Source organism: Phymastichus coffea, unplaced genomic scaffold (genome assembly GCF_024137745.1).
Source record: "Phymastichus coffea isolate CEN01 unplaced genomic scaffold, Cenicafe_Pcof_1.1 PCOF00069, whole genome shotgun sequence".
In the NCBI taxonomy this organism is placed as follows: Eukaryota; Metazoa; Arthropoda; class Insecta; order Hymenoptera; family Eulophidae; genus Phymastichus; species Phymastichus coffea.
In genome coordinates, this window is record NW_026706880.1 from 153,535 (window position 1) to 178,201 (window position 24,667).

The window sequence follows — 24,667 nt, forward strand, 5'->3', positions numbered from 1 at the left end:
GCCTTTCCTGCAGATGCGTCAGAAGCTTTACAATTCAATCGCGCGCGAACAATGACAGCCTTGGAGGAAAGCTCGCAATAAAGCTTTACTAGGCAGCAGAGCAAAGAACGCAAGGCAAGGCATCAACCACTCGAGCAAAAGTAGGCCGTGAAAAATCAAAATTAAAGTCGTTCGCGGGGTGCGGGGCAGAGTAGAGAAAGAGAGAGAGAGAGAAAGAGCAGCAGAGGTGCGAAGCAAGGGGGATAAAGGTTTTTACGATAGCTTTATACGGGGCGTCTGGAGGAAATTTTTCTCGCCCCACCTATACAGAATCGTTCGGACGTTCCAGCAGCCGCCGCCGCACGCGTGTGTTGAGAGCACACCAGCACAGCCAGCGGCTGCGGCGGCGAGTAGGGAGAGCACAGAAGCTGCGCGCCTCCGTCTGCGAGCTGTCTGCTGTGTTTACCCCGAGCGAGCGAGCGCACGAGAGCGTAGAAAGGTGGGGCGCAGCGCGCGCGCACACATCACTCCGGTTTTTGCTCGCCGAACTTGTTAAAAGAGCACGCGAGCCGACGAGGGCCCAGAGACGAGCGATGACTTTTTCGCGCGGTACATCGTGGTATAGAGACCCAGTGTCATGTCCGACTATATAGCTTTGCCTGTCATACATACTTGATTGATTTGTCGCTCGCGGCTTTCCTCCTCGGTAACGACTCCAAGCTCTGCAGTTCGCTCGAACACGGTGTGATTTGTTTCCAAGGCTCGATCGGTTCTGGCCAATCGGTTGTGAACATTTCTCTCTGGTCTTCGACTGCTTAGCAAGGCGGGAGCCAACGATGACGATGATTTACAAGCTGTTGGTCACCGTCGCGGTGATCTGTGAGTGCGCGTTGGCCCATCACCTGCGCCATCACGGAGACGCAAAGAGCTTGCAGGAGAAGGAGCACCTGCCTTACGGCTACAAGAAGCTCGACAAAATGATGAACAAGGCCATACTGCAAATAATCCTCGGGGAGCTGCATCCCTCCGACGTGCTTTTGCTGAAAGCTCTGAATTACACGCTCGAGGAGGTGATGGCAATCCGCGAACACGAGCTAAGTAAATTGAAAGCCGAGAAAGCGTTGGGTGGTTCCAAATACCAAGTGCATCATCGTTCCTTTCAACGTGACGCAAGCCTCGACACCTACAACAAACAAGCGGTCTACGATTACGAGAACGCGCAAACGGAGGAAGACAACAAGCCGACGACCGAGGACAGCGCGAGGCAGACTTTCGATCGCGCAATGGAACCCCACGTGGTTTTCAAAATACGCTACGACGATGCGGACTTCGATCCGGCCTCCGATCAAACAGCCAAGACTATTTTCAAGAACCATCGCACCAAAACGATCTTCGTACCCGATCGCGGCGTCAACTCGGCTGCTAGGCAGTCCTTTCAAGTTGACGGGGACCTTAGCCCTGGTGCTGCTCTCAATGTTGCTGCTACTTTAGAAGCCACTTCCAGTGGTAGTGTCAATCTCGAGGACTTTAATAAGCAAGCCATTGCCGATTATGAAAATCTCGTACCCAATGGAGAACAGGAGGATAAACACGAGTTTGCTAATCAAGAGAATTTTTTAAGATCGATCAATGATAGTAGTAGTACTACTAGACCCATCGGAGAATACGAAGGCTTGGAATGGATTGGAGATGATGTATATCGCGTCGTACCCGAAGCTATCGAGGCGATGCTTAATTACGAGGATCCAGAACAAATTTCATCCGCCGATGCGCTCAATGATACGCTCGAGTATCAGAATGATGCTGAGGCTGGAGATGCTGCAGCTGCTGGCAACTTTACCGAGAATATGAATCTCACGTCGTATCAGCGACTTGCACTCGCTCAGCGAAGAGAGTAAGTTTACCTTCCTTTTTTCGGTTATTATTTCGTCAGCACTTAATTTCGTCTGGCATCTATACATTTTGTTATTCCTTTCTGCGCGTAGACATTATTTATCTCATAAAGCACCTGATAATTATTAAATGCAAATTATTTTCGCCATTTTAGCGAAAATTTGACCTCGATTTTGCATAGGTAAGTGCAACGGAAATAAAAAGTTTCAGTTTTGTTTTGTTCAAATACCCTCGCAACGCCTGAATTTCATTAACGTTTATTAACGGCATCTAAAATCGTGTTTGTAATTAAACTCAAAATAACATTCGCTATTGTTTACACTTTCACGCTATTCAATAAAAAACTATTTTTATGCGCTTCACTACCAAGTAGATAAATCACTTAAACATAGAATTCACAAATCTCGCATTAGCATACAAAAATATCTCGCAGCTTTCGTCGAGCACAGAAAATGTACATGACAACGTGCCTATTTCTTTTCGCGCTTTCATGTGTTATTGCAAGCGCGTATACTACTAACTAAATCGACTGCTAAAATTAGTTTGGGAGCTGAAATTGAGAATGAGTTTTGAGAGGAAACGACGTTTTCCAGAATAGATATTTTATTTATTGCATCCCTCTTTTAACTCGAGCAAAATAGAAAGCTATTATAGTGAAATTCAATTATTTTTAATTTAATCAATAATTTTCACAATTATCACTTAAAAGAGAGATATATAATGAAATATTTTACATTGGCTTGGATTTCTTGTTTGAAAATTAAGTAGATTCAACATGTCGAAATAGTTGCGTCGATTGATAGCTGAAACGGCATCATCAAAAATATGTTCAAAGCAACGATATTTCTCGTTTATGTGCATTAATTTTCGTGAATGTATGAAAATATATTGTATAGGATTATTCAGATTTTGTATAATTTATCAATCAGTTTTATAAATACTTCAACAAGTGATTTTCAAAATGAAACGTTTACGAAAATCTGAATAATATATTTATTGCTATATGTAACATTTACGAAATTTTACTTTTAAATGGAAACGATTCCGTCTTTTATATAACGATGTTCATATAGTATAACACAAAAGTAAAAGCTTTCAATTAACACAAGCGCCAATGACTGGTTACAATAGATTATGCACGAGGTCACAATGATAATTTAAATCTTTGTGGCTGTTTAAAAAAATGTATCATCGGGAATTGTTCACCAGGAAACAATATAAATGACATAATTTAACAATAACCAATTTGATTGCTTGGATTCGAGCTAAAAATCAGACTGAGAAGAGAGAAGGAGAGAAAAAAGACTCTTATAGTACGTAATAGAAATACCGCTACGGGACGTTTTTTTTCAGCACGCAGGCGGCTCGTCGGTCCTTTTTTCCTTTTTTTGCTAATCTATATCCACTATTCGCTAGCCGCAGGTGACTGTTTCTTTTTTATTTGGGTAGTCTAGACGTGAATAGCCGGAGGCATTCAGTCAAAAGTTGCTTGAATCCTTAAAGACTTTGTTCCTGTTTGTGCGGCTCATTCAAAAAAGGAGAGGGGCGACTTCATTCATAGAAATCTTTTCCATTCGTGCTTATAATTCGGACATTCGCAGTCGCTGAAACACACACGCTTCCTTTTTGAAATGATGATTTGTCGTTACATCAGCGAAAGTTTGTACAAACAATAGAAGAAAACCAGGTAAAAGGATGCGATGATGTTTGGTGTCTGTCGGAGCTTACGCAATGCGCGCTCTTGAATTTCAGCATGCTGACCTTGCAAAGTCGCATCTCACGTAGACGAGACGCGCCAACGATTGAGGTATTTCCGAATCTCCGGTATGCGCAATATCGCGCGTCGCTTTCAACGAACCTCTTTAACGCTGCATTTTGCAAGCAAACAGCCACTAAATTGCGTTACCAGTAAAACTATTCTTTTTATTCAATTAATGCTCCAAATTACGCCAATAATAGTAATTGTTCAGATGCAACAAGTTTCCCCGACAGATTCCTTTTCAAAATATCAATTTAGAATTTTCGAAATATTTGAAATAATTATGCAATATTGATTGCTATCGCAGCTTGTTACGGCTACTGCATCTCAAAGTAAACATATAATTCTAACATATAATGGGCTAATCTCTTTATTTACTCCATTATAAATGACAGGGTAGAAATATGAAAAATATAGTGATCGATAAATACTGTCAATTTTTTCATGTAATAGAATGGCGTTAAAAAACCTGGGGAAAGTCAGAGGCTACACTAGGTTTCATATCAGACTAAAAGAATATTATTATTTTTTAATTAGTGGTTTTTCAAAATATATCATAATATCATATTATTCTAACAATCTGACAATACGTCTAAAAGCATATTACTTTTGAATGATGCGTGTCGAATTGTTTTATGAATGATGACAGTTGAATCGTTGTAAACTGACATCTATCTTTAGCTCTAAGAATCAAGGATTTTGTCATCAAATAACTCAAAACTCTTAAAGTGAAAGCTGGCAAGTTTACTTTTTATCGTTTAGTGATATTATTTTACGCTTGTTGAAGTTGTCCTTTAAAAGCTGACACTGCGTTTCCAGTAAGTTTTCATTTTATTTCGATGATTACACCTGTTAGGAAAAAAATGATTCCGTAATTTTAAAATAAAAATTTTCTTTTCGAATGTTCTATTGCGAGATTGCAGTTTTACACGAGTTAAAATTACAGATGCTCATTGTTATTACAATTATTTTCAGCCAAGCAACGAAATGAAAGTGACCTTGCTATTTTTTTTGTATATTTACATTTACTATCAATATTTGCGAAAGGTTATTAATGGAATATTTCATGCATATGCATTTAGCATATGATTGAATTTTTCTATAGGTAAGATATCCATAAGATCGTGATATGCAACTTTGGAAGTTGCAGCAGTGTCATAAATGATAGTGTGTTTCCACGGCGTGCAAAGAGGGAGGGGGTACGTGGTGCTTGGGTTGTTGGTCGGTGTACATTTTTTTTCTTCTCTTTTTTTTACGAGCGCCTCGCTCGTTAGTCTCTGGTTTCCCAGACGGCGGCCAGACGAAGGTAGCAGGCATGCATCGTAAAACGCGTGACTTGGCCGCCAGATAAACGTGCGTGCCGCCGTCGTAAAAATGCCAGCGCGTACGCATATTCGACTACTACTCGCGCGAGAGACGACCAAACAAAAAGCGCCAAGCAATCATCATTGAAAAAAAAATAACCGTGGCGACTTCTTAATACGCGTGTCTTCTCACCTGCATATTGACCTTTTTACTTGTCTCTTCTTTGTTTTTTAGATTAGGCAAGCGAGGAGATACGTAGATTTATTTTTAAGCTTTAATTGTCGACGGAGAGAGGCGACGAGACGACATAAGCGAATATTATTAAGAGAGTGCGAAACGGGAATGCGTTGTTTATTTTTAAACACGTCGCGAGAGGAAATTGTCGAAAACCGGTACAATTAAACTTTCGCGTCTTTTGTCTCTCTTTGTGCCATTTACCTCTTCTTCTTCCTGTCGCGTCTGTTGCAGTCGAGAGAGAAAAAGCAGGCCGGACAGTATAAATTCTTTCCCCTTTGATTGCGCGTCTCTCCATCCCCGCGACTTCGTTTCATTCGTCTGTTGTTGTTGAATAAACTGTCCGAGTTTTAGTGGTTCTTTTGTTATTCTTCAAATTGATGAATTTTACTTTGCATACTTGATAATCGATTGAGTAATAGGTAGAATCAACTTTTGCAATTACGAGTGCGACAATGTTTTGTCGGATTTTATGCCAATGGTTTTTTTAATTAGTTTCGATGGTGGTTGCGCGATAATAATTTTCATTTAGCTGTCATTTAGATAAGAATTTGCTCTAACCAAATAGTAAAAAAACCGATACGCCAAAGTATAACTAAAACGTAAGAGAAATAAAATAAGTCTGTCGTGAAAACTAGAGAAAAAGCAACAAGGTGCAAAGCCCCTATCAACACTTCTAAACAATGAAAAAAACTGGCGTGGTGACACGCACGTGGAAAACACGATGTAGTGCGAGAAATAAAGTGCAAAGTTGCAAAAAAGGAAGACGTAAATCGGTGTGTATGTGTCTGCAAGGCCGATTTCTTCGCATGTCGGGAGATAGAACGTTATACCGGTCAACGGTCGACAGATGAGATTCCGGTTGAGGGAAATCGGAGAGAGAAGAGAAAAAGAGAGCGAAAAGAGGATTAGCGTGTGTTGCGCGACTCTCTCACTCTTCTTCTCGCGTCAGCAGCAGGCAGGCAGTAGCAGCAGCAGCAGCAGCGGCAGCAGCAGCAACAGCAGCAGCAGCAGCAGCAGCAGCAGTAGCAGCAGTGGTCTAGTCGGCGTCTAGCCGCACTGCTCTCGGATGATTAATGCAAAGTGCCGCCGCCGCCGCCGTCGCCGCCGCCGCCGACAGGCGCAACAGGTATCTCCCCCGGCCTTTTTCCTTTTTCCCCTCGTGCATCTCTTCTCCTCTTGCAGCTGCTTGCATAACTCTGTTATGAGGCGCTCATTCGCTCTGTCTGTATGCTCGTTCGTCTTCTCTCTCTTCTCGAGATGATACTCATCCGATCGAATCCATGCCGCGTGACTCTCGGCCATTTTAACGATGATTTATTTTGACTTTTAAAGGCTTTTAATGAAATTATTAGGTTTATGTCCTCTCGTAAATTAACAAAGTAGAGATCAATTTTTTGAAGTGTGATCACGATTACAATTTATTAACAGCTTGAACTGGAGTGATGCAGCGTCATATTTAATTGTATTTTTAATGCCGAATCTTTGCGTTTTTTTGTCACTCAAAAGTATTATTTTTTTTATTGCAGTCAAGGACAAAAAGCTATCGAAGACATAAAGATGCGCGTCTTGGCCATGACAGGAAGATTTAACCTTAGTTCACCCAACAATCAGGTGCAACGTGAAAAACTGACCATGTTCTCGCCTTCCTGTGAGTATTGAAACTTGAAAGGTCTTAAACATAATTAAACGACTTGTGTCACAGTCAACGCTCATTATTTTTTTACTAGGTCAAACGCCACGGAACACAGACGCGGAAGCGTGGTCGGACTCATACCTCATGAACATGCACTTCCAACTGAACCTGACCTCGGGCGAGCACGTGCTCGCGGCAAAGTTACGTCTGTACAAACTGCCCCAAGAAAGTCTCGCCTCAAGCTCATCGACGTCAACAAGCAGTAGCATTTACGAAGAAGACGAGGAGGACGAGAAGAAAATTAGAGTATCGGTTTACTTCTACACCAAGTCCCTGAAGAAGCACCGAGGTGATTATCGAATTAACCCCCTTTCTTTAATGAGCGCACGCGTACACATGCGGCTGAAAGACCTCCTCTTTTGAATATTTAAAGCCCCGAGAGGGAATCTCGGAATTTACGCGCGAGAAGGCATTTGCATAAGGGATTCTGGATATGTTAACTAGTTTAAATACCGCGCGCCTACGCGATTTGACGTGGCCACGTCTTGCTGCAGTAAACAGGAAAGTTATTAAGGTGTTCCTTTTTCTCATCAATTAGTATGCAACTTTATTATCGTCTTATCCTGAATAATATGCAGACACTTTTGAAAGATTAGTTTATACCGATAAAATTTTATTTGCTTCTCTCTTATTGGTATTTATTATGTTGCCTTCATTATCATTTCTCATTCGTCAATCGTCCGGTCACCTTAAAAGCTCTGAAGGCTGAATTTCTTATAGAAATGAATTACAACATTCTTCAATCATTAAAACAACTTTTTTTCATTTCATAAAACTCTCAATGTATGCTAAGTATTTACAATTATCAATTCTTATTTTTAGTGAAAAAACGCTTGATGGATTCGATCGTAACACCACTGACAGCACAAGGTAGCCACTTAGCCCTTGACGTGCGACAAGCCTTGCGCTTTTGGCGACCAAATGCTCAGCAGCATAATAACAGCAACCATGGTTTGGTAGTGCAAGTCGAGGATCAAGACGGTAGAGCTCTCAAACCCTCATTATACATCCAGGAGCCAAACTGTCAGACGGGTCCTAGACAGAATCCAGATGAGAAGGCATGTGAGTGTGTGCTCTAACAATACTAACTGCACTATAGCTTTTGTCGCTTTTTTTTTAACTTGTGTTTTTCTATATGTTTTTTTATAATCTAACTGGATCAATCTCGTAATTGAAAAATATATTTTCCATTAAAAATTTTATCTATTTATCGCTTCTGATAATAACGTAATTTATCATTTTTGACGATATCGTAGATTAATTTAAAACAGTTAATATAAAATGTGACGAGTTTAATCAAGAATAATTTACAGCTGATCGAATATTCAAATCAATATTTTATTTTCAATTCATCTCTCAGATAATTTTTTGAAATCAATTGAAAACTGAAAGAAAGAATTTCACACGATGACCCAGATGAGATGTGCAAAATAAAATGAGAAGGCATAGGCACGTAACACGATATAATGCCATGCTTTGCGAATGTTCTGTACGTGTGTGCTTGGGCAGTTCGTGCGAAACTCGACGTTGGCTCTAGCCAAGTCATCGGTTTTTTACACGTCAAGCTCACACAGATTTCAGCATGCTTTTGTGGTTCTCTCTGTATGTCTCTTTTTTTTGTGTGGCCTTGTCTAGCGTTCTTACATACTAGTATCTAAATGAAACGTTGGTCTACGCACAAAGAATGTATGCGTAATTTAAACAGTACGTCGACGTCGTTGTTTGTTAAAATAACATTAAGTCAATACAAATCAAATAATGACATTTGCTTCGTTTGCTTACAGACCAATTCGTCCCTGCACTTTTCGTTAGAGCCTGCATTCGTTATGTTCGCTTCGTAAATGGAAAAATGGAGATGTACGTACAATGTCGACAGAGGCATTGACCGACAAAAACGATACCACAATCAGCACGAAAATTGAAAGACTTTTGAGTGTTGAGTGAAGAAAAACAACAAAAGAAAAATTAGTATTTGTACTAAATATATATGCATTATCCAATCAGTTTAATTGATCAGGTCCAGATACTTAAAATCGCTGCGGTGAATTTGTTTTTTGATATCCGAGGAAAACGATAAAACCGAGCGGTATATGACTTTGATAAGAGCGTGAATCCTACGCGCAGGTTTTGATGTTACGACATGCTGTAAGTCGCTAGCACTGATGAACCACGTACAATCGAGCGGCTCATCAAATGGCGAGGACAACGACGCAGACTGTTTTTTTAATTATTCTAACGAATCGTAGATTACGACATATCTTAATAATTGATAAGATAAAATATGCGGACTCGCGAAAGTCAAGAGTGCAATAATGCTGTTGACGGAATCGAGTCATTTTTAAAGTGTCTGAGTGTGTATTGATTGATGTATTGTAAATAGTTTCGTTGTTTAATTAACTCCGAACACACAATTTAACTTTATACTGCTTCCTCCTTCACGTTACAAAACTACGTTGCACTTACTTTTAACGTGTAGGTTTCAAGCTCCAACGACTGATATAGCCAAATGTAGATAATAAGCCCTGCGTGCGAGACTTTATATATATTTATGATATTTTTTTTGCAAACAAAAGAGAATGAACTTGTAAGGTTTATTTTAGCTTTTTTCTTTGTTGTACTTTTCTAAGCAGCTCATGAAGTTGTTAGTATTTTATAGATAAGCGAGATCAATGCAGAAACACTATGTTTTTATGTGTACTTGTAAATAATGTATATTTTGAATCTTTTTTCTATTTGAATAAGGAAATAAATATATTGATGGAGATTTTTTGTTGCCTGACTTAATCAACCTTATACCCCTTAAAATTTTATTTATAAGCTGATATTTTCAATAGACAGTAAGGTTTAGACATATTTATGATATTATCGATATTTAAATGGTAAGTATAGTGAATACCTACCACGGGTGCTATCAATATAAATATATCCGGATGCGCAGAGGCTCTATACTGCAACTGCGCAATGTGCAGTTGCTACTGCGCAACCGGACTTGTGCATCTCAAAAAGACCCCAGTTTTATACCTTTTAGCGCTATCTTGCGAGACACAAATCAAGTCGCTACGTGGATTCAATGTTGGTAAAGTCACTTTCTAAATTCCAATTTACAAACGTAAATTAAATTCATTCAAACAATATCAAATCATTGAAAAATGTTGGCTGATCATTTTTTTTAATTTGCCGTGAAAATATTTTCAACGTATTTAACTTATTGTAATAATTTTGAAAGACACAATCTATAATTAAGATACTATTTGTAAATTTTAAATATTTATCACTTTTAATTAGCATATTTAAAAGTCGTATAATCCAGTAACAGCGGCATTTCGAGAATCCACTATAGAAGAATAATAATAATATTTTATCATCGATATACTAGAAAGAAGAATGTCTCAATTGGCTGAAGCATGGTTGGAACTTCAAAACATGTAAAGCACTTCAAATTTTGAGCTTCGAAGAAGCATTTCTTTGTTATAAAACTTGTACAGCGTGTCAAATCTTGGAAGTACGCGACAACTCACTAAGAATAGAAGCTGTTTCTATAGTTCAACTAGTCTTATGTAAATCGCACGCAGCGAAAGAAGAATATCCTTTAACCTTCCCACCGATGCCGGTCAAAAGGCAATTGACAAAAGATTTGAATAATTTAGTTTTGGGTGGATACCTGGAGATTTTTAAACACCTATCTGCTAGCGTATCAATGCTTGCACATGGGTTCTGTTTATAAATGTTCGAAATAATAAAGTAAATTAAAATGAAAGTACACAGTTGTCGAAGATCAATGAAGCTGAGGATAAAATTTCGTAACTTATTTAGGAATTTCGATTCGGTAAAATTGCTCGAAGCGTATCTTGCTGAAATTGTTTCGGTCGATTGTTTTTTTTTTTTTTTTTTATTGAAGTATAAGCGTAGCTAACAATCGCAATTATTGCGCATTTTCTTACACGTACCAACAAGTTTTAATTAGATAGATATCTTCAACTAAAGATTGAGAAAGCAATTGGTTTTATCTGTTATATATTGGGTTGCTGCAATCGTAGGTAATTCATGTAAATTACTTTTGAAAGAGTGTAGCTAATGTTTCAATTGACGCAATTGATTCGCGCGCGATTTATAAGAATCATAATGATTAAAGTGAGTCCCAACGATGAAACCATAAATATGTAATTTTTAATTTCACAGGACCTATTAATAATCGCTTTGTCTCTTAAGATAACTATTTGCAATTGTTATATATTATATTCACATCACATAGATAAAACATAATTTAAAAAATGAGATGTTATAATAAAAGATTATAGTATGTATTCTTCACTGTTACTAATTAGCATTTACATTAAGTTTTATTTAATTGAGTTTCGTATTAGAAAATATTTTTCAGCGTATTGCTCAAGAGAATAAATAAGTGCAAGAACAATCACCGAATGCGTTCTTTTATTTAAACTCAAACAGCGTTCTTTCAAATGCTCTAAGAAAATTTCAATGCCTTGTCTGGCAACCTGCCAATGCTTCCGAGTATCACAAGACTATTTACCTCTCGGCTCTTGATCTCGAGACTCGACTCTTGACAAGCCTCGCACGTCAGAGGGAGCCATCTAACAAGCGGCATTTAAAAATCGCGCGTCGCGCGTGCGCGAGCCTCGCGCCAATAATATAGTGCACCTTTAACAATCCGGAGCAAAACAGTTCGCGACGAGGAGGCGGCTTGCTTACTTGTGTTTTTAAGCTTGTTTGTTCGGCACAAGTTTTGTTAACAGGATGAACGAGATGAGTGAAAGAGATTTGCAACTTGCTAGGGCAATGGTTGAACATGAACAGAACGGCGAGGTCACACCTACCAAAAGCATCATTAGCCGTATGCACGACAAGCAGCAGACGCTCAGGTGAGACTGGTACAAATATAGCGAGGGTTGTGATTTTCAGGGGAGGGCGGGTGACGTTCTGATGTATGTCTCTACTGCGTGCATGTCTCTTTCCCCCCAGCGACGACAAAAAACTTCGACCAGCATGTTTTTTGTCGCGTATTATCATAATCTCATATTTTAACAATTCCACTCTTGTTCTTTTTATGTTGACGATGTTTGGAAATGACATCACAACATAGACTTGGTGTCTATATGAAGAATGGTAACTTTTTTTTTGTTTCGAACACAAGAAATGTTGTAGTTTGGACATATTAAAAGACACGTGATATGATTGCTCATAAATGCAAATCTTTTTTCGTAAGCTTAATTTTCACGAATGACCGTGCGTTGTATTGCATAACACTTAGGCATATTAGAAATATTGACTGAAAATCAAACAATATACAGAACATTAAATGCTATTGGAATTATTATTATTAATGTCCTAAGTTAAAAATAATTATAATTTGGTTTCGTCGAAGAATTTTAAGTATAACAGTAAAGTTCAACGTCTTGGCGCTAGAGTGCGGTAAAAACGGGTATGTGCATTTAATAACACGAAGTGCGATGGTGGTGTAATGGTCAGCATAGTTGCCTTCCAAGCAGTTGATCCGGGTTCGATTCCCGGCCATCGCACATTTTTTTTAAGTTGAATAAATTTTAAGATATATTTAAATTTACATAATAATTTTCTTAAGACTAATTTCAATAATATTTTAATATTTTTTGTAGTAAAACACATAATCTTTGTCAATTTTTATGAACTTTGAAGATGAATGGTATCGGTTATTATAAATTTAACAATAATATTTTTTGGGATAGACATTCGCGATCATAATAAATTTTAGATAACCTACAAAAATTACGTAAAGATTTGTATAGTATTTTTTAACTTTAGTAGAAATTGGTTTCAAGAAATATTCTCATAAATTCCTCGCAAGTATTAATGTTTTAATCGACCAACTTTGGTAAAGCCGAAAAATATTTTGAATATGGAAGGGATATTATAAGAATGCTATAGTAAGAACCCAAGCAAAAGTGTCAATCATTTGTCGAAGGCAAATGATAATAATGAACATTTAAAATGCCTGTCAAAGTTATTATTGAATGTGTAAATTTTTACAAATTGATGTAATACATGTACATATTATAAAAAAATAAAACTAACTTAAAAATTGAAAATCATAAAAAATTATTATTGAATCTAAATTATTTTTCCTTTGTTTGGACGTTCAAAATTCATTGAGAAATATTCACAACTTATATTGTAAATATAGATATATTTCAATTAAAATGAGAAAACAATTTTGCACACTTTAGCTTACAAAGAGCAATTCCTATTCATTTTTATAAATATTAAAAGAACAATGAAAGATAATTTTATAACTCAGTTTATTTTTCTCTTTGAAGCAGCACAAATGCAAAGTTCGAGTTGACAGTTGAGCAAGTGGAGCCGCGAAGGTAAAACAGTTTGTTGATAATGTGCCTGTACGCTAGCGCCACTCAGCATGTATTAGCACAATCATTTTTCGCGAGCACCAATGTATTGTGTTACCCAATTGATAATGATGATTACTGTTTCTTTTCAAATTAACGTTGTTTTTAAAAACAAATAATTTAATGACCTCGTATGTCATATTTGTTATTTGTTTCATCTTATTTGTGTTTGCACAACTCTGTATAATTATTATTTGTCATACACAGCGATGGATATAATCATTATGACTAATTTATCTTAATTACAAAACTTAAAGATTTGTTTGATGATGCAAAAGAACAGAAAATCGAATATTTACAAGAATTGTTTTAAAAAATTAGTTGTGTTGGTATTGATTGAAATAGCAGTAAAGTAGTTTGCAATGGGCTAGTCTATGAGTTTGAGCATGGTTTTCTAGTGTAAAAATTAATGAAAGTGCATTTAATTAGCGCATGAAGCTGCATGCATGTGTCGTGAAGGTTTTTATCTTATCAAAACGTTCGTAGACAAAGTAAAATTAAATATTTAATGCTACAAAAAGTGAAGACAACAGGTGTTTGTGGAGAGATATAAAACGCTTCACTTTCACTTTGCGACGTATGTCGTGACCCAAATAAAAGCAACAAGGTAGATTAATCATCGGCGGACTCAATTAGAGTCTCAAACGAAGTCGCTTTCACAACGCGCGTGCGTGTGTGCATGAGCAAGGCGTGTACAAAGGGATCTCTTGTCAATCCGAATTGAGTAATGCACATTTAGCACGCTGCATAGGTTTTCTCGATGTGCAACCTAGTCGCTTGCCGGTCCATTATTTTTAGAGTTATTCGCTCGTGTGGTGAGTTAGAATCAAAGGTTGTGCAGTCATTGTCGTGCTTTGCTCTTAATGTCCCATGAAGAAAGAACGACGCGGGCACCCACTTTGTATAATTAGAAATTCTCAGTGTAAACACACAGACAGACTGCATCTGCGGCAGAAGAGTTCGTCGACCTCATTTCAATAATCGCACGTCAGCCGGCCAAACATAGTTACTGTACTTGCTAATAAATGCACACGACATAGCAGAGTCTAGTCAGCAATGCACATCGACATTTCACGTGCGCGACAACGCACTGCAGCTCGATCAATTTGCCGGCAGTTACGAGTTGAGCTCGCGCCAGCGATCATGTCTTTGTCGTCGTCGGCTAGCAGTGGCTTTTACTCTCTTGAAGATTTATCCGACTGGTGAGTTTGTAATTTATTAGGACAATCACTCTGCCGAGCTTATACTTTGGATAAGTATTCTTTTTAATTTCGAGAATCGCATTGCTGTAGGATTCAATTCAAGTGCATTCGGATCTCTTTGCATGTAGAATTCACATACAAATTCATATTTTATTATACTACGAGAAGAATTTTAGAATAACGGAAAGAGAACCCGAACAGACAAATTGTTTCATTTTTAACACTCGAGGTTTTATACGAATGTCACATTAAAACTTTAATGAGGAATAAACTGAACTTTCATCATTAACTTAACCGGTATAATAAACACAATAATATAATTCTTAAACAAAAGTTTTCGTGGAAGTTTCTATCGTTGACCTTATTATACCCAAATCCAATTACAAATTCTTTCCATCAGCCACTATTAAACAATGTGTGGTAATCAAGTTCTTGAAAAAATTTCTAATTGAAGGCCATTAGGCTAAAATTCACCTATTCCACATACATGCCATTGCCTGATCATCCAAGCGTCGTGGATCGTTATCAGTTGAAATGACATTGAAATCGTCTATTCCGACGAATCGTTTCGCGCGCAATGTCCAATTTCATAAGCTTTCTTACCCCAAAGTGGATAATACAACAATTCTTAAACCACGTTGACGCGAACTATAACGTTCTATCTTAAATTGGGCCACGAGGTCAGGACTATCACAGCGATAAATTTCGCGACACTCCCTCGAGACTTTCACTCACATGCCGAATCGATCTGTCGACTACTGTCGCACCGAACTTCATCGTTCGAATGATAAACGCAGTGCTTATACGAGGATTGTCCAACTCTCATTAAATCTCGCCAAACTTTTCGTTCAATTTATAAAATTACTATGCTCATCGATATAATTAATTTAGTTTTTCAATGAAAGTAAAAGTATCGTGAATTTTAAACTGGGCTGTGAAATAATTACGCGACTCTCGTTTTCATCCGACATAGCAGACATTCTAACCAAAAATATGACGCGCGCGCGCACGTGTATGTGTGGATCCACTTTTATGAACTTTCACGTTACGGCAATGTTGCGTAAGTGTGATGAGAGATAGCGTTTATCTCGAGCGAATTCAAACGCGAGAAAGTACATAGCCGTCAGGTGAAACGTGGATTTCGGTATTTATGTTTGCGAGAGCACGTGGCTAATTGAATTTGACCGCGAGTGTGAAAGAAGACGCGCGATGCTCAAGAAGTGTTTTGTGCCTTGTGACAATAATAAGCAAGGTTTGTAGTATTTTCAAAAAAATTTATTTTAGGTAAAATATGATTCGATATAATGTACTCATCAATTGTTAAATGATAAAGAAAGGCTGTGGTTGTGAAATGTAAAACATTTCGATATGTGTCAATGTTATTTGCTCGAAATATTCCACTTTGCTCGGTGAGCGTGCAAATAAAAAAAAATTGATCTCATCGAACGAAGCAATAATAATAACAATTGAGGTCCTTCTTCAATTAATCAACGATAAAATATTTATTTTCAGCAATAGCCATTTATAATGTAGGTTATAATCGCCATCTGCATTTTTCAAAAAAAAAAAAAAAAGAAAAAGAAAAGTAGGTCGAGTTTTAATGAAAATCAAAGTCAATCGCAATTGGTACAATTCAATTAAAACAATACTGTTAAACTTTTACCGTAAAGCATAATGTTTAATAAAATAAATGATCTCTATTTTTAGCTGAACTAGAAATAAGCTGAGAGTAAATAACTCGAGATTTATACCAAACTTTTAATTTATAAACTCTTTCATTGTCACTTATCAACCGATTACTTGGCAAGCCTTCTAACAAGAAAGTTTTTTTATTGACAATCACAAAGCTTTATCACTTGACCAAATTCACATTATTTCGGTATTTTCTTTTATTTATTTATTTATTGATTAACTATAAATCCTCGCGTTTCACAAGTTGCAAAATATAAAGTTAAAACAAAGAGACTTTAGCTAACTTCAAAAGCTCGATATCCGTCAACATCTGGACTGTAAAACCCGGAAACTCATATAAACCGGTATCCATAAATGAAAGGTCCCCTCGGAGGCGGTGAAAATCTGAAACTGGAAAAGTGAATAAGATAATTTTTAAGAATTGCATTTACTGCTTATATAGATAAATGTGTAAAGCGCGTTGTTGAGTTATCGCTTTCTCGTTATCTCAGTTTCTCTCTCTCTCTCTCTTTCTCTCTCTCTCACACACACACTGTGTGACGACGATGAGACGTCTCTCGTGCGCGCAAAGAAACGTGCTACTCAGTCCAGTGTGATGTTCTGCTCGCAGGCAGCTGCCCTCCTCATCACTAAAACGGCGCTGCGCACTCGCAACACACTCGCCGCTTGCATTATCAGGTATCCACACATACACACATGTATATATAGTATATATACGTATTGCATTAGATAACGACACAGCAGTTTAGTATGTGTATATATTCGAGATAAAAAAATGAGACAACTATGTATGTCCATGACAACTATGTAGTTTCCATAAAATGACTTCTAGCGAATTGTTTGCTTTTATTGGCTGTGATATGTTGTTTCATTTATTGACTACCACTGGTATATCGCGCTTAACAAAGCAGTTTCTCGTGGAACGACATCATTAGTTACTGCTTTTGATATCGTATGTGCACAGTGATTGATATGTCTTCGCGTGGAAATTGAGATTGAAATGATAGAAAATATGTTGATTTAGTCAACAAATTGATGTTATCAATATCGATTGTAAATAATTATTTAATTAGTTTTACGGCGAATACATCCCATAGTTGATTTATTTTTGCCCAAAAGAATGTAATGATTAATCATTCACTAATTTTTATCTCCTACTGATTACATTCAGCACTGCATTGAAGCATAATAACATTATCAAGAAGATGCATTTTTCAATATAATCAGTATTTAAAAACATGTTCTATAAATAGGTAATATTTATAGAAATATGTAATCGAGAACAAACATGCATCTTTAAGAATTCTTGGTTTTTTATTGTTGACTACGCTGATACTTGATTTTTGACATCATTGACATTGAAGTTGTTTTTTTTTCTTTTTTTCATTTTGTAATATAATAAATATGATTTTTAGTTTCTCTTAGTAAGTTTTTCAATCGAATGAATCCTTCATACTTAATTGTAATAATTACAATCTATATCGTTGATAAATGTTCAAGAATGTTATCAATGATATTATTCTCATTTGCTACTCATATTGTGTAGATTAGAAATTATCAAATTAGAAAATGTATTGTCAAAAATGAATAATTAAAGTGATAAATTCATAACAATAACACCTGTAATTTAACTGTATTACTGCAACATATCTCTTGATACCCACTTGTAAACACTTAGAAGATACAATATGCGCACGCTACTAGTTGATTTTCTATTAAAAGCTTGTACTAACGATTCGTTTGTAATGGTAAATGTCAACGAATTCCGTTCGAACACGTAACAGCATTAATTATGCATTGAAAACGACTGGCTAAGAAAGCACATGAGTCGCGGTCAAGGAATCGAAGCGAGGGATCAGGTGATCGAAAAAGAAGAAAAAATTGAGAATTACACCACCGTTTCGTGCGTAACAGCCGACTTTCTTTAGATGTCGATCTCCTTTTTTAGGTCACTAGAGCAGAGCAATACGCAATGATCATCAACCCAATGTTGTCTGTATTTCATGCAAACGACGATTGATTATTGTATAATAATACTTCATGCCTAAAATTTTTTTTCATTTGTCTTGATAAATGCTGACGAGTGAATGAAGAGGATTAGGTTCAGGAAACGAGATAAAATTAAATGACGCGCTAGTTTTCCAAGTCAATCAATGCCTGAACATCTTTTAACGTTTGACGTGAACGCTCAGTCTTCAAGTTAGCGATAAGATATTTATCAATGATAATGGTGCATGAGTATATTTTAAAATTAACAAATGTTACATAACTCTTGAGAATATCTTGGGGATAGTGCTTTATACATATCTGATTTTAAGCACGATATGGTTAAATTTCGTTACCATTTAGACTTTGGTATCAACCTTAGTTTCCATTTGATATTGGTTTGTTATTACTGGAAAATTCAATTTTTAATAGTTATTTTTTTGCAATAATAAGAAAAATTCTTACAATTAATCATTTTCCTATAAAAAAATTTACATAATAGAAGTGGAGTTACCAACCAATTACTAATCGTTAATACGAAAATATTTCACATTAATCTTGCAGAATTAACCATTTCATTTTTGCCTATATACGCAAGACTCACGTAGTTGTTTTAGATCACGTGTACATATAACGTACAAGTATATATAATCACGAGTTCTGCATCCGCACTATAATATTTTATCGAGATTAGAATTGCACAACAACATTTCTATTTTATGCTATTATGAGATGTATAAAAAATACGTATAATTCGATCAAGTACAATTTTTATTTCTGTCTATCGAATTTATATTACTTTGATTGCTATAGTAAAGATATAAAGGAGAATAGGAATATTAAGTAGAGCAGAAAATATGATCCGGCACAAGTCATTGCTGTGATTGACTAGTACTCACGTTGTACTTTTAAAAAATCATTGCTTCAAGTTTTTTCTTGTAATTCATAATCACTCGTAATTATTATTAATTTCAAATTAACAATTGCAACGGTTAACCTAAATTATGAACAACTTTCAATTAAGCATTTTTACATTGTCAGCCTAACACATTTCGGGTCGTTACTTTCACTACTTGGAAATTTTTCACGGACTTCCGGTTCACCATCGGCTACGTATATTGTTGGAATGTCTCTTGAAAGAAACGAGGCTTTCTTGGGTTTTCCTCGTGCTATTGCGTTACACATGATCTTCTAACTCATCAATTATGTAGTTATACTGTAATGTTTATGAGGTATGCTTTTTTGTAAAAAGATTATTAAACTAAACGCATTTAAAAAAGGATATTGTTCTTAGTTCTTAGAAATTTTGATGCACTATTGTTGGCTATTAGATCCTACTAAATTTTTTAGTGTGATTATAAAAGTTCCAAGTTAGAAACAAAGCTTTTTTTAATTCTACTTTTTAATCACGCAGCAATACTAATTACTTAATATTATTGATGCCTCAACGTGTAGAGAAAACAGAACTTGCAATGTACACTTCGGCTCAGTAATCGAATTAAAATTATTTGAATAATACCACGAAATGTAAATAGGAATCACAACATATTGGATCAGATGTCATCTCACAATACATTTGTACTTCGTCGTCACTTCCATAAATAAGTTGATAAGATAAAGATAAAATGATTGCTAGTGCGCGTTAGATAAGCAGTTACCGGAGAGTAAAAGTCGAGCAGTTCGTCACTTGAACTACCCTCGAGAGTCGTTTGCTAGATTGCAACAATAATAAAGTTATACGTCACAGGCGCGACGTTTACTTTTCGTTACTTACATTTCATCAAATATTGATAAAGTTATTTGAATAATGAATATTGTTGAAGATTCACAAATGCATTCAAAGGTAATATAACATATTTTCAGATGTATTTTATCTCGTGAAAACATTATAACTGTAGTTTGGTAACGATAAAATCTTCTTTTTCATATACTTATTAGTTTCTTCACGCATTAATCTGTCAAAAATGATGAACCAGTAAGATAAAAAATATAAATCAAAATTACAAGTAAATAATAAAATATTCTTCTACTACGCTTCTATTAATGCGCGCAAATTCCACGTACACACTAAAAGGAAAATGTGAACTAAACGAAAAGAAAAATAATCTAACAAGCGATTATCCGTCATAACCAGACGTTCACCTTGAACCAGTAAACTATCGCAGAAAAACTACGCAATGCGCAGAGAGCTTTCAAACTGCTCAAACTGCATACTTTGAGGGAAAAAAGTAAAAAAAGAAAAGCTGCTGTCGGACACGCGCGTGATATAGGGACGAATCGTGTCAGAGTATAGGTTTTACGCAATTTTCTCGCTGCAGCGCTCTTTTGGAGAGAAAGAGTGAGAGAGAGAGGGGCTTGCTAGCGTCGGTAAAGTCGAGGTCCACATTCGTGGCGGCCCTCAGTCAACTTACGACCGCCGCGTCGATCGGTTCTACACGTTTATTTTTACATTGGAAGTGCCATATATGAGAACCCAAAACACGTGGTCGACCTTTTAGCATTTCGTGATAAGGGGGATACTTTTGGTGACAATTGATTTGTTACGTGCTACTGACTAGCCGTGTGATTGATGAGTCGGGATTTTTCTTTTCGAAGGATTTGCCGCCTGAACGTGAGCAATCAATAATCGACACTGCTTTTTCTATGGAAAGTTCTAAATTTTGATTGATTAACTATGTGAATAGATATTTTTAGTCTACTTGCATCAACTGCAGAAGATGGTATTTCACAGTCGCTTGATGAGCACAGTTCATATTTTTTTATGAAAGTACATAATATAGTGACACAAGATAAGCAACGACAATTTTGAAAGACTCAATTGATTGAATTAGCATTTGTGTGAATAAAAGTCCAGTTGGTGCTTAATCGATAATTTTTTGACTTTCCGTGAAAAAAATTAAAGTAGCGTACATGACCGAAACGGTGTAAAAAGCAAGAATTCTCACAGATTCAAACTAACGAGACTGAAGCCGTCGAGGAATTCGCTAAGGGGAGAGAGAGAGAAAAAAAAATAAAGTCAAACGAAGGATGCCACGGTAGATGGAAGTAATAATGAAAGAACGCGCGCGACGCTGTAGTGTGAGCCATTGCCTAGAGCAAAGACTCCAGGAGCAGCTGTTCCTCGAAGATAAGGAGCCGGAATTTCGTAGGAGGAAGCGATCCGGTACCTGGCCGTGAGTTTTTTTTTAGAAAGCTTTTAGTTGCTCTGTTAGATACGTCTCAAGGACACCAAGTTTACGTTAGATAAGTTTTTTTATAGTTGAAGGGACATTCTTTTACTTTCTATCTGATAAATTTAGTATTTATAACCTGGGCATAATTTATTGCAAATTCTTTATCATAAACAGCTTTTTTTTAAGTGTTGAATCATGTACTTCGTAGAAAGAAATACATGATTCAATTCATCGCTTTTTTAATGTGTGCATTGACATTTAGAATCAGGATTGATTAGTACTATAAAAAAGATCAAGAGTTATAAGAATTATCAGACGACGGGGATGCAAACAAATTTTTATAATATTTTCGCTACTGCGTGCGCGAGGACTCAATTTTCGCACGCCCACAACAGCAAGCGTACTTTATATCTCTTATCCGTATTCTAACCTTCAATCGCACCCGCAGAAACGAAGCGTTTACGACATGAACCGGAGGTGAGTCCCATATTTATCCGTTAAGAAATGTACTTATTTCGATACGCCGGGCGAAAAATACGACTTTATCACACGCTCATCGAAAAACGTGTGTTCCAATTTCTGCTTTCTTCACGTTGTTTTAAAAAAATACCGTATCTATACCATGTTTGGGAAAGAGATTCTCGTCTCGCGTACCTCTGCACCCTCACTTCGCTCGGGCATAAACCTTTACACGAGACAAGAATCTACTGTACCGTACTAGTTAGATAATGTAATATTAGCCTCGGGGAGATATTCGCGGACGAGCGCAGCAAGGATGAAAAGACCACGCGAGGGTGAAATCACTTTTTCGCACACTTTGTGTTTTGATACGACGTGCGTGGAAAGAGATTTCAAGCACGCTCAATTTCTATCTCTTGTTTCTCAAATCATAAAATAAGAATGATATCGAAATTATTTTTTTCAGTGCTTCAACATTAATTAACATAATTTTATTTTATTGGAAACCTCATTGATATCTTTATTAATTTTTAAGAAAAAAAAATTTTATTAGTCGTTTTAATTTGGAAACAAATTAGAGGAGAATTGTAGAGGCATGATTGATTTTTTAACTTATGTTCTCACTTCTCTGATAAGGTCTAATGGATAGGATACCTGGTTCTCATTCAGGAGACTCAGATTCCGAAAATTTTTTTCTAACAACTATATTGGTTTCTTAGTAGATATGCTTATCAATTTCTGTTATTATTATTTTTTAACATATTGTTTGAATAATATTAAATGTATCAGACTACGCAGATAAGTTTCATCCACAAACGTGGACTATTGCTCAAGGAAAAGTTATAAAAATATTGTCATCGTCTTCAGTGAATTTTAGTTCAACAAGAAAAAAAATTAACAATTATCGCATTATTATCTCTATCAGCTTGCGATAAAGTGTCATTGTGTTTTGACAATCTTCTGCTCCTCTTCTTTTGGTACGTCTGGCACCTGATACAATTTTTAGCTCAATGCTCTCTGGTGTGATGTCGCTATAGAATGCTTATACAATTGTAGATAATTAAATTACTGCTGATTTATTGATGCAGTGACTCATTCGGAAAACGTTGCACGCTAAATGGATGCCGGGTGTTTGAGTATGATCGATCGCATAAGAAATATGTATTTCACTTTCAGTTAAGAGGTAAATTAACGCATACTGACGCATTTTTATCAACTGGCTCGATTATAATCTAATGTGAATAATATTTACTAATAGCATTATAGTTGCTAACAAATTTTGAACTTAGTTTTTCCTTCTTTTAGAATGTTAGTCGTAAAAATTGCACAAGATGTATTATCGAATTATTTTCTGATAATCATTTTGTGTTTTACGGTAGTCGATTCATTAAATTTTCTGCTGCAAAGTGAAATTAATTTATTAATCGCAAAACACAAGGTTGTTATAATTGACGTAAAATGTTGTAAATTTATGAAATTATTTTCTCACACTCGTTTATTTGCCGAGTGTTTCACTTGACTTTTTCAATCTAAAGGCAATGGAGAGCAGTCGATAATTTTCTAACAGTTATATGAAAACGTGATTCATTATTTAGTTACAAGTTTATTGTTTCGGCTTTGAAAATAATAAAAAGTTTTCTACAAAAAATAATTACATATTTCAGTAACTCTGATCTATGAATTGATTGTTCCCCTAAACATTCCTTTCATTGTAATTACAGTTGGCACTCCTACACTCCACAAAAACTACAGTTAACCTGTTACAAGTACGTCATACATACATTAAAGATCGATACTCGCCTTGCACCCTTGCACTTAGGACTACAATGGTCATATAAGAAAGTAGGCCAACTGAGACAAGAGAGAGAGAGAGAGAGAGAAAGAATAATTAATTCATCGCGAGCGCGGGAATTAGGGAATTGAATCTGCCTCAAAGGCAGGCGTCGAATTGATCTTCTCCGAGACATGCGCGCTTTGGGTGGCTGGCAAACTATGCGGGTCGTCGACCATGTTGCTGGCGTTTATAACGTGGCATTTGACGTTGCAGGCCTGACTAACACCACTACACATCCACCTACACTTATGGATACCGACAGTCAAAGTGAACTCGAAAGGTATGTTCGTTTCTGCGTGTGAAAGAAGATTCAATGTGAAAATTGAACAGTCGGTGGAATGAAAAAAAGTTGGTTTTAACCTCGAAAACGTTGCTCGTGCGCGAATCACTCGCGGAGACCTATGTACTTGTATGTTACATAGGCGATGGACGAACTCGCATACAAGTCGTGTATTTTTAGATGGCAAGTGTTTCCTCTACCTGTTGCCTAACTTTGCTTTATCGACTAAGAAGGTTATTAAGTTTGATTGTTGAATGTATTTGAAGGATAATTACGTTTCACCATGTTCTCATTGTTGAAACAACCCTTTAAAAATATTGACTTGTTTCCGACTATATACATTTATCATGGAGACTGAAAAGTAGTACACGAGCTTGATATTATGCAAGGCAATGCGATTGTTGGTTTATGTACAATATAAGAGAATTAAACAAGTAAGTGGCTTTATTGAAAGTATCAGTTTTTAATTTACAAAAACTTAACGCTTTCATTTATCGAAATGTTGTTATTTATCTGAGGATGCAATTTCTATTTCTTTTTTGGATTTCATTTGCAGCGTTTGTTTATAACAAAAATATACGATTAAATTGACTTTTGAAGTACTAGTTCAAGCACTTTATATAAATAATCAATTAGACAAAAATAATTAATTGAGTCTGAAAATAGACTCATGCCACTGTTTTGAAGTGTCTTTTTTTTCTAATTCTTTAATTTAATAATATAACAAAATAAAATATTCAATAAGTTCATGATCCTCTTTCGGGTTAAGATTCATAG

The 24,667-nt window shown here is 36.3% G+C and overlaps 2 protein-coding genes and 1 non-coding gene across 12 annotated transcripts in view; all 3 read left to right on the forward strand.

Annotated features, from left to right (window-relative positions):
- The first annotated feature begins 582 nt into the window (after positions 1 to 582).
- Positions 583 to 9,621, forward strand: LOC131667655 (uncharacterized). Of its 3 annotated transcripts, none has more exons than XM_058941226.1 (6): positions 583 to 1,873; positions 2,027 to 2,053; positions 6,700 to 6,821; positions 6,901 to 7,155; positions 7,689 to 7,928; positions 8,651 to 9,621. In XM_058941226.1, exons 1-6 carry the CDS (start codon positions 816 to 818, stop codon positions 8,749 to 8,751), a joined length of 1,803 nt encoding a protein of 600 aa, XP_058797209.1. In that variant the 5' UTR covers positions 583 to 815; the 3' UTR covers positions 8,752 to 9,621. The 3 variants fall into 3 exon arrangements, with proteins under 3 accessions (XP_058797209.1, XP_058797211.1, XP_058797210.1); XM_058941228.1 differs by having other exon boundaries at positions 7,689 to 7,924; XM_058941227.1 differs by lacking the exon at positions 2,027 to 2,053.
- A 1,910-nt stretch (positions 9,622 to 11,531) lies between these two features.
- Positions 11,532 to 24,667, forward strand: part of LOC131667694 (NAD kinase-like) — a 28,078-nt gene continuing 14,942 nt past the window's right edge. The window contains exons 1-2 of one of the 8 annotated variants that reach the window (XM_058941294.1): positions 11,532 to 11,746; positions 13,178 to 13,228. In XM_058941294.1, coding sequence (XP_058797277.1) covers positions 11,622 to 11,746; positions 13,178 to 13,228 — 176 coding nt within the window. In that variant the 5' untranslated portion in view covers positions 11,532 to 11,621. Of the gene's footprint in view, positions 11,747 to 13,177; positions 13,229 to 14,398; positions 14,467 to 16,125; positions 16,837 to 20,564; positions 21,318 to 23,823; positions 23,891 to 24,667 lie in introns of those variants that run through there. The other 7 variants (XM_058941295.1, XM_058941300.1, XM_058941306.1 and 4 more) reach the window with 7 other exon arrangements.
- Trnag-ucc (transfer RNA glycine (anticodon UCC)) lies at positions 12,332 to 12,403 on the forward strand. The gene has a single exon. It is a non-coding gene; the product is annotated as a tRNA-Gly (tRNA).

Excerpts from the sequence above, each read along its gene's own strand:
- LOC131667655 (XM_058941226.1), top strand. The coding sequence starts at position 816 with ATGACGATGATTTACAAGCTGTTGGTCACCGTCGCGGTGATCTGTGAG. Across the intron at positions 2,054-6,699 it reads TTGACCTCGATTTTGCATAG|TCAAGGACAAAAAGCTATCG; the intron begins GTAAGTGCAACG and ends TTTTTATTGCAG. Across the intron at positions 7,929-8,650 it reads GAATCCAGATGAGAAGGCAT|ACCAATTCGTCCCTGCACTT; the intron begins GTGAGTGTGTGC and ends GTTTGCTTACAG.